Raw genomic sequence first — 18,376 nt, 5'->3', positions numbered from 1 at the left:
TGGCAAAACCTCACTTACATTGTAAACTTTCTATAATAATATATATCAATTTTTGGTACAAATAAGAATCATGTACAAAAATATGGATACATCTTTATTTTTTAAAATTAAGTTTTACAGGTGATTCTAATGCACATCAAATGTTAAGACATGTTCTGTAACATAGTTTTCTTCTTTTGTTGGAAGGAGAGGTTTACTTTGAGAATGCATTTGAATGATATTTCACTATTTAATAAGCATACCATGAATGCAGTTAGCAAAATTACCACGAGAATATGATCACTACATGATCATACATCTAATGAGTGATGTGATAATGAATGTAATAAATGCATAAAAACATAAAAAATTTAAAATGTATTATTTAATAGACACCTCCTTATATATTTAAAAGTAACCAACATAGAGATTCAGTTTAATGGTGCTACCTAAAATGTAAAGTGGCTTTATCTTTATACTCAAAGTCCTATTGATATTTTGGGGGAAAAACTAAAAGATCTCCAGGATCCACTTTCATGTCTACGTAAGACTCATGTAGGATTGTACTCACTTGCAAGTGGCCCAAGAAAAACTTGATTCAGGACTATTTTTAGAAAGAGGTAATACATTTTTACAATTACTTCAAATAAACAATTTAAAAACTTTGTCCTTAAGTTTCAGAAACACCTCAGAATTCATTGTTCCTTTACACGTAAACAGTGGACCTAAAACTGGAACTAAATTTCTCTGTGACAGTGAACTGGTATTATCGATAGATACACCAAGTTTATTTGCAAATTAGTTAAGATTCTATAAATGGGATTTAGGATAATATTGAAAGTAACAAATTAATTATAAGAAAAAAGGTTGTAATGGAAGCAATTTCTTCCATGTTAAATTTTAAGTAACAATAAATTTGCCTCCCATGTTGAGAGTCTGCAGTTAGGACAGAGGAGAATGTAATGTATGGAAAATGAGGCCTTAAAATCCTCCTTTCCTTCAATTTTAAAATCAAATTTTATCAAAAGAGATTCAAGTTTCAGTGAACTTCCACTGAATTTTAAATTTAAGGGATCAATATATCCTATTTACCTCATCTTTGATGATTTTCATGAAAGGAAATATGACTCTCACATTAGTTGCTGTTCTTAAAAGCTGGTAGCATTGATCTACAAAAACTTGTTTTGAAGGATTAGATTTAAGCTGTAGTTTACTCCATATGAAAATCAACTCCCTGTAAATGAGAAAAAAAGAGAATTATCAAAAATACAGTTTATTCAAATACAGACATTAGCTATCTTTCCCTGATTCTATAGTGCCCTGGCTGGAATGTATATGAGTGTAAATATGTATTACGTTCACCCCCAAGCTATTTCTGCTACCTATATGAAACTAAAAGAAGTTGGGAGAGGAAGAAATATCAGAAATCACAAATGTACAATGGTAAGGAATGAATTCCAACAATATGTTGGCATACCTAAGATGCCTCTAGTACTGGGTCAAAACAAATTCTAATACTAATTTGCCAATACTGATATTACTTAAAAATAATAAATTCTGGCCTTTAATTAATATTTTACTTGTAAATTTGGAAACCAATGTTGTAGACTATTTATAAAGAAATGGTTCATACTTTTCATTTTCAATTTATTAAGACATCAAAAGTTCTAAAAATTAAAACTGTAAGTATGTTATAGTATTGACTCTGAAATAGTATGTTTCAGATACCATACTTTTAAACAGACAGGCTATGGACCATTTGAACTATTTCATACGTAGATTCTTTTCTCAAATACAGCCACTGTTATTTGATGCACAAGCCTAAGAGCAGTGGGTTTTGAGACAAAGGCAAATCATATGATAGAGCTGATATATTTCGATATCACATTTTAGCAAATTAGAATTCTTCAAAACATTTCATAAAAGTGTACAAAGCATCAAAATCTAAAAGTATTAAAATAATTAATGCAAATATTTTTTAAAAGTGATGAACATATACTTTGAGCTCAGCACATACAGGTATTAAGTCTAAGGACGGCTTGATACCACCACGAGGGTGCACATAGTCACTTAGACAATACAGAAAACACAAAACAGAAAATGACAGCAAGCAACATACGAGAAGTAAAACCAAAATTCCACTTTCATTTCATGCTAGCTATTTATTAAGTTTCAGTCCACTATCCCCCCTTTTTTTTGCACTCATACTCTTTTAGAATTCTCTTGAGGTTTCATACCTTCCTACCGCATCTCTAGCTTTTACTGCTTTCCAGTTTTCATGCCTGGGTATTTCAATTTATATTGCTTTCCATCACCTTAACCCACTCAGAACTAATCATATTCCTGCAAAATTGATGATCTTTTCTAGATAGTCAGTGACACTAAACATTCCTCTATCCTCGTCTGGTTCTAACCTGTTTATCTTGCAGTGTCTTTACATTTCAAGTATACTTTTTCTCTCAGCTGTATCACTCTTTCTCAATGTTACCCTTTTAGGCCCTTTAATTTTACACGTGTATTTCTACAGCGGTTTCTAACCTGATCTGTTTTCAGCCTCCCTGATCACATTTCATTTAGTGCTTATGCTATAAAGTTAACAGCAATAGAAATGTGGGTTTTAGAGTTAGGAGTTTCAGGATTTGAATCTTAGGAACTCCTTACTCTCAGCTAAACTGCTTTATTTATTCTCACTTTTCTTTATACTGACTGCTGTACTTGGAAAGTACTTCATGCCTAAGATGAGCTTATCTTTCAAAGGCCTTATCAAGTATCTCTTCAGGAAAGCCTTCATGAATACCCCAAACTAAAGTGATACCTATTTCAGAAAAGATCCCTCGCCTATCATATGCTTCCTTGTTTATATTTTTTAGGTCCTACCTATTTCCCCAACCCTTAATATATTGTAAATATATACAATGACACATTGTTTAGTGGATGCAGTGGCAAGAACATGGAATTAAGAGACCTAAATCTCAATACAGCATTATACACTAGCTGGAGTGGCACACCCAGTTCAATGAGTCACCCTTTTCTAGGAAAAGCCCTCAAACACAAAGGTAGAAGGCCAGTCAGTGGCCATGTCTCCTGTGTGACTTTCCTCTGCATTCCCCTTCAGATATTAATTCAGGGGTGGGAAAGTGATCCCAGTCAGGCTAGTCAGAATCTCTGGGATGTTCTCAACTCTAAACTATTAAGCTTGGGGTTTGCTGATGTTCCTGCTGGTCTGCAGCAAGAAAGACTGAAGCCAAATGACAGAAAAGAAACAGATTTTGAAAAACATTATCAATCTCAGTGTCCCTGGTAGCAGTTACCTTTGAGAACCACCTGTGGCCTTCCATGTAGCTTTCATGTAGCCCATACGGCACCCTAAATATTGTCCTATACTAGTTAGGCACAGATGCTATCACTTGCAAACTAGTACAAATTCCAACTCCATTTCTTACTAGCTGTATGACTGTTACCTCTTTTATATACAGTTTTCTTATACATAAAGGTTGGGATTATTCCTATTCAGCATCTTTATCCAAAGAGTTAAGAGAGATAATTGAAACACCTAGGTGAAATGTCTGGCATATACTTCCCCTAAATGCTGAAAGCCTGTAATATGTACATTGCAATATCCTAGTAAGTTTGCCAAGAGAAGGCTACCACTATGGATTTTTGCTTTAAAGCAGGCAAAGCAGAAATTTTAGGATAGTGTTATGAAGCTCCATTTTGACTGGATTTACAACATGGGATCTTAGGTGTTAGTTGTACAGCGGATTCTGAAGGAAAACAAAAAACAACAATGAAAAAATCCTGAAAACCATTGATAGTCTTTTAGAAGACCAAAAGAGCACGTTTAATGAAGCTTATACACGTCTTCTTTTATTCAATGTGTGCGTTAGAAAACACAGCACATTTCTCAGCTAACTAATACAAGACCCTATTAACTACTAATATTACCATTAAGTCATCTACTTTCTGAGGAAAACCTATATACTGAGGTCTGTTACCCTTACAATGCAGATTTTTTTTTTTCAAACTTGACCCATTTATTTTAAGTAACTTTAATATAGCAGAGGCTGGAAGACTGCCTAAGTTTGAATCTGGGCTTCACTAGTTACTAGCTGAATGGCTTGAACACAGTATTGAATGGCTTGAACACAGTATTATCTCCATAAGCTTGCTGGGTTAAATGACATATGCATATATAAAGCAAAGAATATAGGAAGCACTCAGCAAATATTTGCGGCTATTATTATTATTATTAATGATTGTGGAAGAGAAATGGGTTTAGCAACTTGCCCCATTGGCTTGGGATACAGCAAAACTGTGGATCTGGTTCTATTCACACAGAGGGAAGACAAATGACAAGCTGACTCATAGGCAAGGCCAGGATGAAATGGACAGCACAGACTTTGGAGGCTGAAAAGAATCCTGCTCGTCAAATTACAGTGAAAATTAACTTTTAGAAGGAAGAAAAGGGACTTTAACATTCAGAAATATAGAAAAGAGGTAGAAGAAATAAGAGGGTAGGCCATCAGAACCCACACTACTTAGAAGGAAGGGACAAAAAGAAGGCTAAAGACTCCTTTTTGGTTAGGCAGCTGGAGACACTGAGCTTGTAGTCTTAGAAGGTGCCTGTGGCCAGGAGCTGGAAGATAGGCATTGTACTATTTTTAAGGTCCTTCCCTAAACAGTAAAAATGGGTTACCAATAGAAGAAAATAAAATGTATTTTTCTTTTCTTTTTTTTTTTTGTGTGTGTATGTATACTTGTTTCTAGTTATTTATGAGTATATTACAATGAAAGAAATAAAGTTACCCTGTTTAAATAGTGTGATATAGCTCAGGGCAGAGAACATTCCTATTCCCATAGGAAAAGATCTATTATAACTGTCATGACTGTTTTCAGTTTCCAAATAACCACATATCAAAAAATGATAATACTTCAAAAATTACAGTTATATGCAGTGTAACAACATTTCAGTGAACAGCAGAATGCGTATACAACAGTGGTCACATAAGATTATAACATCATTTTTACTGTACTTTTTCTATATTTAGATATGTTTGCATAGACAAATACTATTGTGTTATAACTGCCTATAGCATTTAGTACAGTAACACTGCCATACAGGTTTGTAGGCTACGTCATACAGCCTAGATGTGCAGTAGGATGTACCATCTAGGTTTGTACCTCTACAATATTCACACAAGGAAATTGCCTATTGACATAATACTTAGAATATATCCCCATCATTAGGTGCTGCATAACTGTATATAAGGGCGTATGTATGTCTTACCACTACCTCCTAATCCCTTTCTCTATTAGAAATTCCAATTTACATGGTATAATTTTAAATAAAAATTAGCATAATCTAACTAAAGGTATATTGTAACCCCTAGAAAACAAATTTACCTGTTTCCAGATCCAGGTCTGCTACTAACTAGCTATTTGACTCTTATCTCTGAGTTTGAAGATTTTAATCTATAAAACAAGAATAGGGCCAGGCACGGTGGCTCATGCCTGTAATCCCAGCACTTTGGGAGGCTGAGGAGGGCAGATTTACTTGAGCCCAAGGAGTTTGAAACCAACCTGGGCAAAATGGTGAATCCCCGTCTCTACAAAACAAACAAAAATTATCTGGGCGTGGTCGCACACATCTGTAGTCCCAGCTACTGAGGAGGCTGAGGCAGGAAAATCACTTGAGCCCAGGAAGTTGAGGCTGCAGTGAGCTCTGATCGCACCACTGTATTCTAGCCTGAGTGACAGAGTGAAACCCTGTCTCCAAAAAACAAAAACAAAAACTAACCAAGAATATTGAAGTATTATGATTTGCAGCTATATGCCTTCAAGCTATTGTTTTAAGTATTTGAGAATTTAAAAAAATTTTTATAGCCCATGATCATTTCAGAGTATTATGTTTAGCAAATGAAACCTAGTTTTCTGTTAAGAATATAATGAAACAGCAAAGTGGTAAGAGTTTTGTGTGTTTATGTGTGTATACGGGTGTACCGGAGTCGAGGAAACAGAAATTCTTAATAGCCCCGAAGACTGTTTTTATTTTAGGTACCTAAAAACACTCATATTACATTTTAAATTACATGATTGCTAGGTAAACCTGCTGCTTCATATATTCTAGCAACTTTTAAATGTTTTAAAACTCAGACTCCAAATTAAAATTTAATTTCAAACCATTGCTTCATTACAGCACATCCCTTAAACATTTACACTATCAGTTTAGTGGCACATTATCATTTTCTTTTTAAATTCTCTATTTCTTAGAATCTACTGTTGTTCCTTGCACAATCAATTTTTTTTAAAGTAGCTTGACATTTTCACACAATTTAAAAAACAAAGTTCAAACTGCAATTTTCTTTCTGTTGCCCATCTTACCATTTCAATTTCTTTATTTACGAACACTTACCAGATACAGTACATATCCCCATTCTGGAGCTGTGGAATAAGAAAGGATTCACAGAGTTGCAAGGCTAACATAGTTTTGCCTTCTTTTTCGGCATTACAGATGATATCAATTCCACTCTTACAATCAGTTTTCAATAAATGCTGTAAGAGGAAAAGAGAAATCAGTTCATATCATTAAAAGTATCTAAGAAGCTAGTTGCAATAAATGTTTAAACATTCAAAATAAATTACTTAGATTTCTAGTTTTCTTCTACAAAGACAATGATGACTTGTACAGAAATATTTTTATGGTTACATAGTTTCACTGTACAGCACCTACATTTTACAATGACTACTTTTAATCTCATTAATGTCCACAACCTATAGGTACATATGATCCATATTAGGAAAAGATTAATTCCTTCACCTTAAGAAACAAAATAAACATGAGCATTTTACCTCTAGTACTTTATTTTAAAGGCAAGATCATAATGCTTCTTGGGTTTTTTTTTTTTTTTACTCCTGGCAAGCTGTGAGCTTGTTGACTTTTATTTGACCTCTTCTCCATCACATCAAAAGTGCAATGTGAATAATACTTATTAATGAGTATATTTTATTGAGTTCATCATTTGTTAATATCAGATTTTGACTAATTCAACACGACCTTAAGTTATGGTGCCAAAAGAAAACACAGCTAGATAATGTAATCCTTAAATCTTTGGCATTACTGTAAAAGGAATTTAACAACAACAGTGGGCTACTATTTTTTTTTTTGTTTTTTTTGTTTTTTTTGGCAGGGTTAAAATGGTAATAGGCAAAAATAGTCTCAAACAATACCTCCCGGAATAGCTGATCTTCTACAGGTGACATAAACAGACATGTGAAGAGTGCTTGATGGAAGTATAAGTCTTTACTGATTTCTGGGTGATTTATACAAGATTTAATAAGAGCCATTGCTTCGGGTATGCGTTCACAAGCAATTAGGTATCTGGCACGTAGTTCAAAGAACAGTGGATTTTCAGAACTTAAATATTTGTTCACTATATTAAAAAGAAAACAGACTCTATTACTCTCAAGAAAAGATTCTCTCAAACTTTGTTCTTTGAAACTTTACCACTAAAATATGGTTTCTAATTAGATTTAACTACTTAAATAGCATTTTCCTTAGTAGGAGTTTATTTGTGAAAAGAATATTCAGTTATATGGTTGGAAAAAGGAAAATAAGAGTGACACCAAAACAGTGCTCAAGAAATATTTGTTGATTTCTTCTCGGTCTAAAAAGTAAATAACAGAAACAAAATTGTAAAAGAAAAAAATTTTTCTTCTTTCAGTTCATTAATATGTTAAAATATGTTCCAAGTAACATGGGTCTATGTCTTTTTAGTCTAAGATTACATACTTTATCTTCTTACTGCTCAATATTTTCTTTGAGATTAAAAGGCTGAATCCTAATCTGTCACATTAAAACCATGTTAGTTCACATTAATTATAGAGATGTAATCTGAATTAATGAAAAAGTTGAATCACAAGAAAAATATATTTTATTTAAAGATAAAATTAATCCAAAAGTAGTGCCAAATAGGACTGCTTATTAATAGACATTTATGTATCACTAAGGATAATTACTAATTAATACTTTACACAATTTTAAAATATATAAACACCGTTAGCTACATAACTTTATTTAGACCTAACAACAACCTTATGATGGGTATTGTGATACTAGCTTTATAGACTGCAAAACTGAGTCTCAGAGAGGTCAAATGACTTGCCCAAGGACAAATAATTAAGTGGCAGAGCAGGAACTGGAACCCATATTTTTATGATTTTGAATCCAGAAGTATTTTAATTACTTATATTTAATCAGTAGCTTCTAAAGTGCTTACAAATGTTTTATTTTGGCTGAAAAATTTGTCTTGCAATTCTGTTTACAATATACGATACTGACTGGTATAGTTAATGCAAAGATAACTTCACTCTGGTCTTTCCCCTAATCATCACCAACTAGAGAAAAGTCATCCATATCAATGAGGCTCTAGAGCAGCTTTTCCCAAAATGTGAGGTATGCTAGTATAGGTATCAAAGGAGTATTTATTATTTTAATGTAATTCCCAGCCTAAAAGGTCATCAGCCCTCAGACCAACCAACAACAGGTTTATTCTAGATTCTACGAGTGAAGCCTCAATCTATCCCTTAAAAGCTCAAACTTTCTTCTCCCCTGTCCTCACTTCTCTTGAAGCTCTGTCTTTGTCTAGCTTCTTCCCCTCTGGGCACATGCAGTCTTCTCATAATTTTCTCCAGTCTGTCACTCTTGCCTTTCCTGTATTTGACTCTTCATACTTCTTCAGCTGAGGAACTCAGCTTCAACTCTCTCCCTTTTCATTTTTTTTTTTTTTCTTTGCTTTAACTCCCTTTCCAAGATCCACACCTCAAACACCAGTGTCCTTTTTACCCCTTGGGTTCTTCATAACACTGTCACATATACCTTAGCCCTATCCTCCTAGGCTTGTCCCACCTCCCATCCCTTCAAAGCTCCTCCTCCACTTAACTGCATTCACAATCCACCCTAACCCCTTAACCTGTGACTAACAGAAATAACCTGCTTAACAAAATCTGTGGAATGAAATGTCTTTTTCACAAAACCAAGGTCTAACTGGTTCCACGGTTGGGAGGTCTTGTTTTTTTTTCCCATTGGCTGTCTCATAACTAAACTCCATTGGCTCTCTCCACATTTTTAAATGTTTTCTACACTTTTGTGCTTATCCACTGTTACTGAGCTTACACTCTACAGTTTTAGTGATTCAAAATGTTCTGGGGTTCAGGAATAATGTGGGGAACATTTTAAAAAAGAATTAACTAACAGCAGTTGACAAAGCCTCCTGCCTTGAAAGAAAAATTTGGCCTACAAAGGACCACTGTTAAATCAGATTGGACAGAAGGTGATATCAAAGAAATATGCAGGTAGTAAGGGTATGAGACAAAACTTCTAATTCATGAAGTTTGGGAAATACTGCTCTAGAGTACTTGGAATTCAGATTTATTCATTCAGTTGGTCACTTATTCACTCACACATTCATCACGTGGTCATTCATTCAATCCACAAATACTTATATTAAGCATCTACTCTGTACCAAGCACTGGGCTAGCTACAGGATATGCACTAGTAGTGACAAAAATTCAGAGTTCCAGCCCTCATGAAGTTTCCTGTGTAAGGGAAGGGAGATTCCATATGCTTTCATGAAAAGCAGACTTTTTGTTTCTTAAAAAACAGAAAAAGATGTTCCTACTTAAACAAATTTTAAAAATATAGCTGAAGTGACAAAAATACACTCTCTGTAAATAAGTAACATCTAGTAGATGTGTTACCACTCAGAATTTCCATTTCAAGAAATAAATGTACCGATCCGGGTGTCAGAAGTCACTTTGGGCCAGGTTAGAAAAACACTGTTCATGTGAAAATACATCACTCCCATTATTCAGTATTATAAAATGAAGAAAAATCACTATTACTGCTCTAGTTAGTAAATGAAAGTGTATTTGCTTCTCACAAATGTTGGTTTGATTTTGAATCTCCTGAAGTACCTATCTCCTGAGATGCTGGCTGAGCTTTAAGGACAGCTTGCAACACTGGATCTTCCCATGGGCCACCATCTCTAATGATTCGAGTCACCAGTTCCAGATTCACATTTCCATATCTGCGGAGGTGATTCTGGCATTCCTAGGAGAGAAAAATCATTTTGGCTCTGTGAATTTAAAGGGGTTAAAAACTAAACTTGATCATCATTGTCAGTAAAATGACTGATGGCCAGTGAGGCAGCTATTAAATTATAAAAGAGAAAGGGTTACTACTGTAACCTAAGTAGGGTGTCGAAACCCCATGAACACAAATAGGCTTTAATGCCAAAGGTTATACAGCAGTATCTGTATAATTGGACTTAGAAAATCCCAAACAGGGATGACGTGTAACCTAAGGGACACATCATTTCTAGGAAAAGAACCAGGTTGCAAAAAAATGAAAAATGTTCAGTTAAATTTATATAAAGGTTCATAAAGTTCCTCTTAACAATGGCAGGCAAGAGCCTGACAAGAAAAAAAGTGGTACGGCAGGGGTTGTGGGGTGCCTACTAAAATGTACAGTCTCTCTCTGGTTGGCAGGTAGACAAAAAGTCTCCTGTCCTGATCCCAAATATATAATCTAAGTCGTGGTAGAAGGCTGGAAGATGGAGATTCTATTTCCTTTTGTTGGATAGTTAGATTTGCAGTTTTGGGATTAAAAAAATGACAGGTTAAAGAAATAAATCTATAAATAAGTAAATCCAACCTCTGCTTTAGATTTAAAATAAAGATGTATTGTTAAGTTGGGCAATAGTTGTGAATTTGTCCACACATTTTCTGGGTTTTTAAAAAAAGGTATTTGAAATGTTTTTTCAGAGAATCTGCTTGGACTTGTAATATGAAATTTGTAACAAGTCTGTAAGCAGTGAATCTTAGTTTACTGAATTTATAAATCTCATTTATTAGATTTAGATTTATAAGCTTTGTTTAGTTTGATTATGCTTTCTGATTAATTACATACTTTGTTAAATATTGTTTGTTTGTTTTTTTTTTTTTTTTGAGATGGAGTCTCTCTTTGTTGCCCAGGCTGGAGTGCAGTGGCGTGATCTTGGCTCACTGCAACCTCTGCCTCCTGGGTTCAAGTGATACTTCTGCCTCAGCCTCCCAAGTAGCTGGGACTACAGGCTCGTGTCACCACGCCCAGCTATTATTTGTATTTTTAGTAGAGACAGGGTTTCACCATGTTGGCCAGGACAGTCTCGATCTCTTGCCCTCCTGATCCGCCCACCTGGGCCTCCCAGAGTGCTGGGCCACTGTGTCCGGCCAAGGTATTGTTTTTTAAAATGGTTCAGAGAATCGAATTTGACAATTTAAAAAGATTAACTGAATATCTAGTAAAAGTATTATTTCCAAAAATGCATAAATAGAGCTTAAAGTGTTAAGAAAAAAACTAGATGTAGAAACTGGCAATGTTAAAAAAAAAAAGGGAGTATTGTACATCAATCAAAACACAAGCAACTGCCAGAATTCTGTGCTCACAAAATCTCTCAGATATTAAAATCTCTCAGATATTAGTAGCAGTTATAAAGTAAAGCTTCAGAATTTAAAAAACATATCTTCACAAATGTTACTTATTAGACGAATCAAGGCTACATATTCAAAGTGGCTACAAACACTTTGCTTTTATTAAACTCTCATATTCTTTCATAATTTGCTGAGATTATATAGTGATTTATATATGCCACATTGCATTCCTGGTTAAAACAGACAAAAGAGGTTTTACTTGTTTTATGAGAGAATAAAGTAGTAGAAGAAATCAAGCTTTAAAATAAAGAATCATTCAGTCAAGTAAAAACATCACTTGTAAATAGTCAAACGTTATGAAAATAAGTATCTTCTAAAAGGTATTTAAGGTTGGTCCCAAATTAAGCAATCAAGCAAACAAAAATCCTACAAACAATGGGCAAGTTACTTCACCTCTCTGCTCTATCAGTCAATTCCTCTGTCAGATGGATACGAAAACACCTGCCTCATAGGGTTGTTGTGAGGGTGAAGTAATGGTATATGGAGAGCGCTCGGAACAATGCCTAGCACCTCGGAAGCGCTCAAAAGACATTAGCTATTATTTCTTCTAGTATTTTAACAGTTTAAATAAATGCTTTAGGGCATTTAATTTCCTTGGCATGAAATTAATTACTGCATTTCCACATGTCAGCATGTTAAAGCATTCATTAAATATGTGGTAAATATAAAGGTATGAATTTAACATACATAGAACATTGTAATGATTCTTCGCAACAGCTTCATGGGTAAAAACAAAGATCAACTGAAACCTCCCAAGGTAAGCAAGGTAGCAAGCTCCCAAATTACTCTAGACATACAGGTTACTGCCCCGAAAATTCAACTACTGTAAGCTATCTTTTGGTCCAATCAAAGCACAAGAAATAAGGTAAGTTGGACACTAGTCCCTGAGTCATTGGTGAGCTTAGTTCTGCTGCTCAGCCATGGGACAATCCATCTTTCTAGTTGTCTAATGATAGGTGAGGCATCAGTCAGTGCTATGGGACTTAGAACTGGACTTAGAACTAAGTCCACACGTTATTTCCGACTTCCTAAAGTTGGCTGAAAATAAGAAACACTTGGAGCTCTTTTTAAAAAACAGATTCCTAACACCTAATTTAGACCTACTGAATCAGAACTTCTAGGGGAAAGCCCTGATAATTTGAATATTTGACAACTCCCACCCACAGGCAACTTTGGGACACTTTTAAAATTACACCTCCCACATCTAGTGTATACTCCCATAAATGATTACATAATGAATTATATACTTGGACTCTTGCCGATCTTTGTTAAAAATTAGTAAACTAGCTTCCATTCCTTTTTCCAAGATAAAAATAAATTATAAAAGGTGTTTTTGTGGATGTACACTTCGGGGGTCAAAAATACCATATTTTGGAGAGCACTCCTATAGAGAACAGCTCAGGATAGGAAACAGGTGAAATAAAGATTTCATTTTGGTCTGTTTAAAAAGACAAAGGAAGAAAGAACAATAAGCTTACAAGTATTTTTTGGCTCCTTGTTCCTTAACTAGAATAGTGGCTTTTTGGGATGATATTCAAGGTAACACCTCCAAAGTGAATAAGGAAGCACTTAAATTATTGTAGAATTCTCAAGTTATTCTCTCCTAGGTTATATATACACATTGTATTTTTCTTTCTTTTCTTTTCTTGAGACACAGTCTCACTCTGTCGCCCAGGCTGGAATGCAATGGTGCGACCTTGGCTCACTGCAACCTGGGCCTCCCAGGTTCAAGCGTTTCTCCTGCCTCACCCTCCCGAGTAGCTGAGATTACAGGTGCCCACCACCACGCTTACCTAATTTTTGTATTATTAGTAGAGACAGGGTTTCACCATGTTGGCCAGGCTGGTATTGAACTCCTCACCTCAGGTGATCTGCCCACCTCAGTTTCCCAAAGTGCTGGGATTACAGGCGTGAGCCACCACACCCAGCCATACATATTGTATTTTTCTAGAATATTTACTTAAATAATAAATTGTGCCTCTATCTTAATCCTTTATTAAGTCATCAGTCTATTATTATTGATACCCACATTACACTGTGCTAAATATAATCCCCTTAATTACTTCCATTCAACTTTGTGTCTTTGCCAAAGGTGGAGAGAAAATACAACTCCCTCACTTCTTTCAGAGTCCATTTCTTAATGTTTTACTCCAAAAGGAAGATTTCTTTTCCCTGAACTGGTTGCCATTTTGGAGAAGGCACCTACAACATGTGTCTGTGAAGCTATAGTTCAGTGTTCTGGCCATTCTACATAATTGGTCTGCATCCATCAGCAGTTTATCATAGGATGAAAGTCTTACTACTTTAATCTCAAATTTAAGGACTTCTGAACTTACCTATCTACTCATTCACCTATTGCACATCATGAATCCTTTTCTTCAGTCTGGTCTCTCTCACATCTCCCAAAATTCACCTTGTCTTTTCTTACCTAGGCCATTTCTTATGTCATTCTCCTACAACTTCCATAAACGTATCTAAATCCTATCTTTACACAATCCCACTTTCCCCAAGAAGCTTCTACTAGCTACCTTAATCCATAATAAACTTAATTTCTTCTCCTGCCATATTGAACATTTGTGCTACATTATTATGTAAGAGGAAGGCCTTGCATTACTCTCTTAAGTGTTGACATCTTCTTAGGTGGTTAAAAGTTTTTTCAAACAGAGACAAGAAAGGAAAGATGTGCCAGAGAAGATACATTCCCAATAATAAATAACTTTTTAATCAAGATAGGGTTTTATAGAAATCTGTGTAAATGGAAGCACTATGGAGTCTGAATGAAGATTCCAGAATAAAGCTACAGACCACCACCTATCCACTTCACTCATAAGCAAGTTACTGCAGCAAATTAAGACAAAAATGTAAAAGGTCTTCAATGTGGTTAATATTATAAAAACATAATCTTTGAATTACAGTAGTCTTTGTAATACTTTGAAATGAGATGAGAATAATCATAAATCTTATTACACGTTCATTGGTTATCTCATAGCAAAGCATTTCATAAAGTTATAAAATTTAAGGATGTTATGCATTTTTCTTTTACAAAAAGGCAATCATGTTTAATTTGCCATTCTTTTTTTATGGTAGGTTCCTGAGGAATATTTACCTAGTATTTTCAAAAATTAATCATTCTGAGCTTGCCCATATAAAATAAAGGCGACAGTTGTAACAATGAAAGAAGTTACTGTTTTTCAATACAAAGTTTTTACAAAGAAAATAATTTAAAATGAACGTTTGGAAGTATTTGCATTTATTACATGATTGCTGTTGCCAAAAATCAGTATGTCACCTATAATGCTTCTATTATGCCATTAAAAAACTTAAGAATTTTCTGTTGAAAAAATTTTCAACTAGAGCATTTTAATGAGTTTTTAATTCATTGGTAAAAGTGGTTAGTATTAAAGAAAACATGGATTGACTTTAGGAATACAACTTTGGTAGTCCAATTTTGCATAATTCACGGAAGGCATTTTAAACTGAGCATCATGATTCAGAAAAGAAAATTTTCCTTTTTTTAATTTTGCTCATCTTTGTTTGGGTTTATTATTTATTTAACTTTAAATTCTGGGATACATGTGCTGAACATGCAGGTTTGTTACATAGGAATACATGTACCATGGATTTTCTGCACCTATCAACCCATCATCTAGGTTTTAAGCACTATATGCATTAGGTACTTGTCCTAATGCTCAGACAAGAAATTTTCTATCAAAAATATCCTTTTAACTTATGACCAAACATCAAAGTAAACTGAACCTAACATCTGACTTTGAATTACTGTATCACTGTGATACAGTAATTTTGAAAATTTTTCAAAAATACATCATAATCACACTACTGTCACTGACTTTATACTGTTGAATTTAAAACGTTATTTTAGTTTTATACTTTTTAAATGTACTTTTGTTTTATAACGTATATAGTAGGAGTACATGTGCGTAAGTAATATATGCATAAAGGGGATATGTGCTTAAACTGTATTTTAAAAACTGTATGGTATATCAGAAGTCTGGAGACCCTGGTCTTAGGTGGTATTTGTTTTTGTATTTGTGTTTGAGGCTGAATATAAAACTCATGTTTGTCTTCTATTGATTATCATGTCAGTTTTCTTCACCATCTCCTGATTGATTTGTTTGTTCCTTGTCATTTCTACAATTACTATTCTAGTCTAGGCCTTTGTTGACTACCACTCAGATCAGCAAAGTAAAGTTTCTTCATCCCTCCCCATCCCTAATAAGGCAGTCTTTAGAAGGCTTTAAAATCTTAGACAATAAAGCTCTCAAGATAGCAGTATAAATAAAACATTTAAACTTGTTCTTTAGCCGTATACATTACTGTAAACATATGAGTATATCTTTATAATAGATTAGGGAATATGGCATAGAAAGAATTTGAATGCTGGGTTGGGAGTAAGACTTAGGCCCTCATTCTGCTTCTATAAACCTCAACTCTGGTGGGGCTTAATTTTCAGATATGTTAAATAAGGGAATTGGATTAATAATTTTTAAGATGACTGTCAGTCTCAAAATTATAAAAATGTATGAATGCCTATAAGTTAAATTATTTGATTTTTTAAAATAAGTAGAATTATGTATTTGCTGAGCTATTTAAGTATATCCTTTTTGGGACTTTGGAGTTGTCCCTTCTTTGCAATTTCACTTACATTCATGGAAGATATTATGAACTCAACCTTGGCAAAAATGTACAGATCCTTTAAGAAAAAATTTTTTAAACAAGATATGTTTCCAGTTAACTGATGATAACTGAGGTATTTATCCTCTTTAGTCATCTTTACTTAAAACATCTGTAACAAGAGAACTCTTTTGCTAGCAGGTAAATAAGTCTCTGTCAAATCCTTCATGCCCAAACAAAGGGAGAAGGAGAAAGTTTATATGTACTACAGTTTAATTTGGTAGATCATGGCCTATGAGAGAGTAAAGAGGAAGCTTCAGTGAAAGAAAACCACACCTCTCTTATGAGACTTTCTTACCTCTGTGTAATGGGGCTGGCTGCATTTAGTTTGGGTCATACCCTCATTCTCTCAATGGAAAGAATGCTCTCATGAAAAGCCATATATATATATACACACACACACACAAACACAACACACACACACACATATATATGTGTGTGTGTGTATATATGTGTATATATATGTATTTTTTTTCTTTTGAGACAGAGTTTCACTCTTGTTGCCCCAGCTGGAGTGCAGTGGTGTGATCTCTATTCACTATAACCTCTGCCTCCCAGGTTCAAGCGATTCTCCTGCCTCAGCCTCCCGAGTAGCTGGTATTATGGGCATGAGCCACAACGACCTGCTAATTTTGTATTTTTAGTAGGGATGAGATTTCTCCATGTTGGTCAGGCTGGTCTAGATCTCCCAACTTCAGGTGATCTGCCTGTCTCGGCCTCCCAAAGTGCTGGGATTACAGGCGTGAACCACCACGCCCAGCCCATATATCTTATTTTTAATGTGGATATAAAAGTCACTCAGGATTTCTGTCCGTTAGGCTCTGCTGCATGCCTGATGCACTTCTGAGAAGCAGCAACAAGAATGAGATTGACCACACCCAAATCCCTACCACCAGCTATGTCCTCCAGCCCTTGTTGTTACAAGCATGGGATGGGGGGGAGCACATGACTGGATACTACTAGAAGTTCTCTCTTTCTCTCTGTATTATTTTTTCCTCTCTCACACATTTCCCTGTTTCATCTCATTCAGTCAATCAAGTATTATTTGTCCCCCCCCCCATCAATCTGGTTTCATCCCTGAGCAATTGACATCAAGCTCCCATCCTAGTTTCCAGCATTTATCATTATTATTTTCCCTCATTTTACATTATTTTTGTCATTTCATTGGGAATCTCGAAAACTGCTAGATATAATGATGATGAGGCAGATGCATCATATGAGAAATGTAAACAAAACTACTGGAAGTAAAAGGCTAAGAAGAAAACTTTTATAAGCCAGTAAATGGAACATTTGACTCTAAGAATGAAGTTTCTTCTAGAAATAACAGAGAGGAAAAATTATAGGTAAGAAGAGTTAAAACTTTTTACTTGAACAACTGAGATTTTAGGAGATCAGAAATTCATGGAAGAAAATAATAAATCTAATAGCGTGGTTTTGGTATTGTTGTAAAAATAAAAATCCAGGTAGTAAGACTTGAGAACTCATGCCCTTCACCAGACAGGCTCTACTGCCTACCTTAAAAACAGTGACATGATCATTTTGCCAGGAATTATGCCAAGCACTTTACTCATTTAACCCATAAAGTTACTATGCAGCAAGTATAGTTATTGCCCCCATTTTACAAATAAAGAAAGTGATACAGAAATTATGAAACTTGCCCAGGATGACACAGTGTAAGCAGCAAAGCTGGTAAACTCACGGTGGAAATACAGCAGGGGAAAGAGAAGTTAACTCAAATCCAACAAAGAATACCTTAGTATTCAAAGTGTGGTTCAGGGGCTAGCAGCATTAATATCACCTTGGAGCTTATCAGAAATGCAGACTCTCAGGCCCCCTCCCACAACTACTGAATCATAATCTAAATTTTAACAAGATCCCCAGGTGATCTTTATGTACATTAAAATATGAGTAGGATTGTGCTTGTCCTACTTATGGGAGAAGAGAAAGAACACCATCTTATGCTGGTATGAATCTGTATGAAAGATGTATGGAGATGAACCACTTGGGGAGCTAGGGTTTGTACTTGCACAATACAATATATTAAAAATATTTCAAAAAGTGATATTTGGGGTTGTCACTGAATTAGTCACTTATCACTATTAGTGACTATTATCAATGTCAGTCAAAAGCCTGGAGAATTTGTAAGCTTGGAAAATACAAGGTTTTAGGGAGGTAT

At 34.8% G+C, this 18,376-nt stretch overlaps 2 protein-coding genes across 4 annotated transcripts in view; one reads left to right on the top strand and one right to left on the bottom strand.

The window, feature by feature from the left end:
• Nucleotides 1-18,376, top strand: part of CGGBP1 (CGG triplet repeat binding protein 1) — a 96,236-nt gene that overhangs the window by 13,813 nt on the left and 64,047 nt on the right. The gene's annotated exons all lie outside the window — the stretch shown is intronic.
• LOC105501644 (zinc finger protein Rlf) overlaps nucleotides 1-18,376 on the bottom strand; it is a 78,454-nt gene that overhangs the window by 3,317 nt on the left and 56,761 nt on the right. The window contains exons 4-7 of the mRNA XM_011927658.1: nucleotides 9,952-10,087; nucleotides 7,207-7,409; nucleotides 6,392-6,531; nucleotides 1,072-1,213 (exon numbers count right to left, since the gene is read on the bottom strand). Of these exons, the coding sequence (XP_011783048.1) occupies nucleotides 1,072-1,213; nucleotides 6,392-6,531; nucleotides 7,207-7,409; nucleotides 9,952-10,087 (621 nt within the window). The remainder of the gene's footprint in view (nucleotides 1-1,071; nucleotides 1,214-6,391; nucleotides 6,532-7,206; nucleotides 7,410-9,951; nucleotides 10,088-18,376) is intronic.

Source organism: Colobus angolensis, unplaced genomic scaffold, assembly GCF_000951035.1.
Source record: "Colobus angolensis palliatus isolate OR3802 unplaced genomic scaffold, Cang.pa_1.0 Scaffold73, whole genome shotgun sequence".
NCBI classification, from domain to species: Eukaryota; Metazoa; Chordata; class Mammalia; order Primates; family Cercopithecidae; genus Colobus; species Colobus angolensis.
The sequence above is the reverse complement of the archived record's forward strand: the minus strand, read 5'-3'. Positions and strand labels throughout refer to the sequence as shown.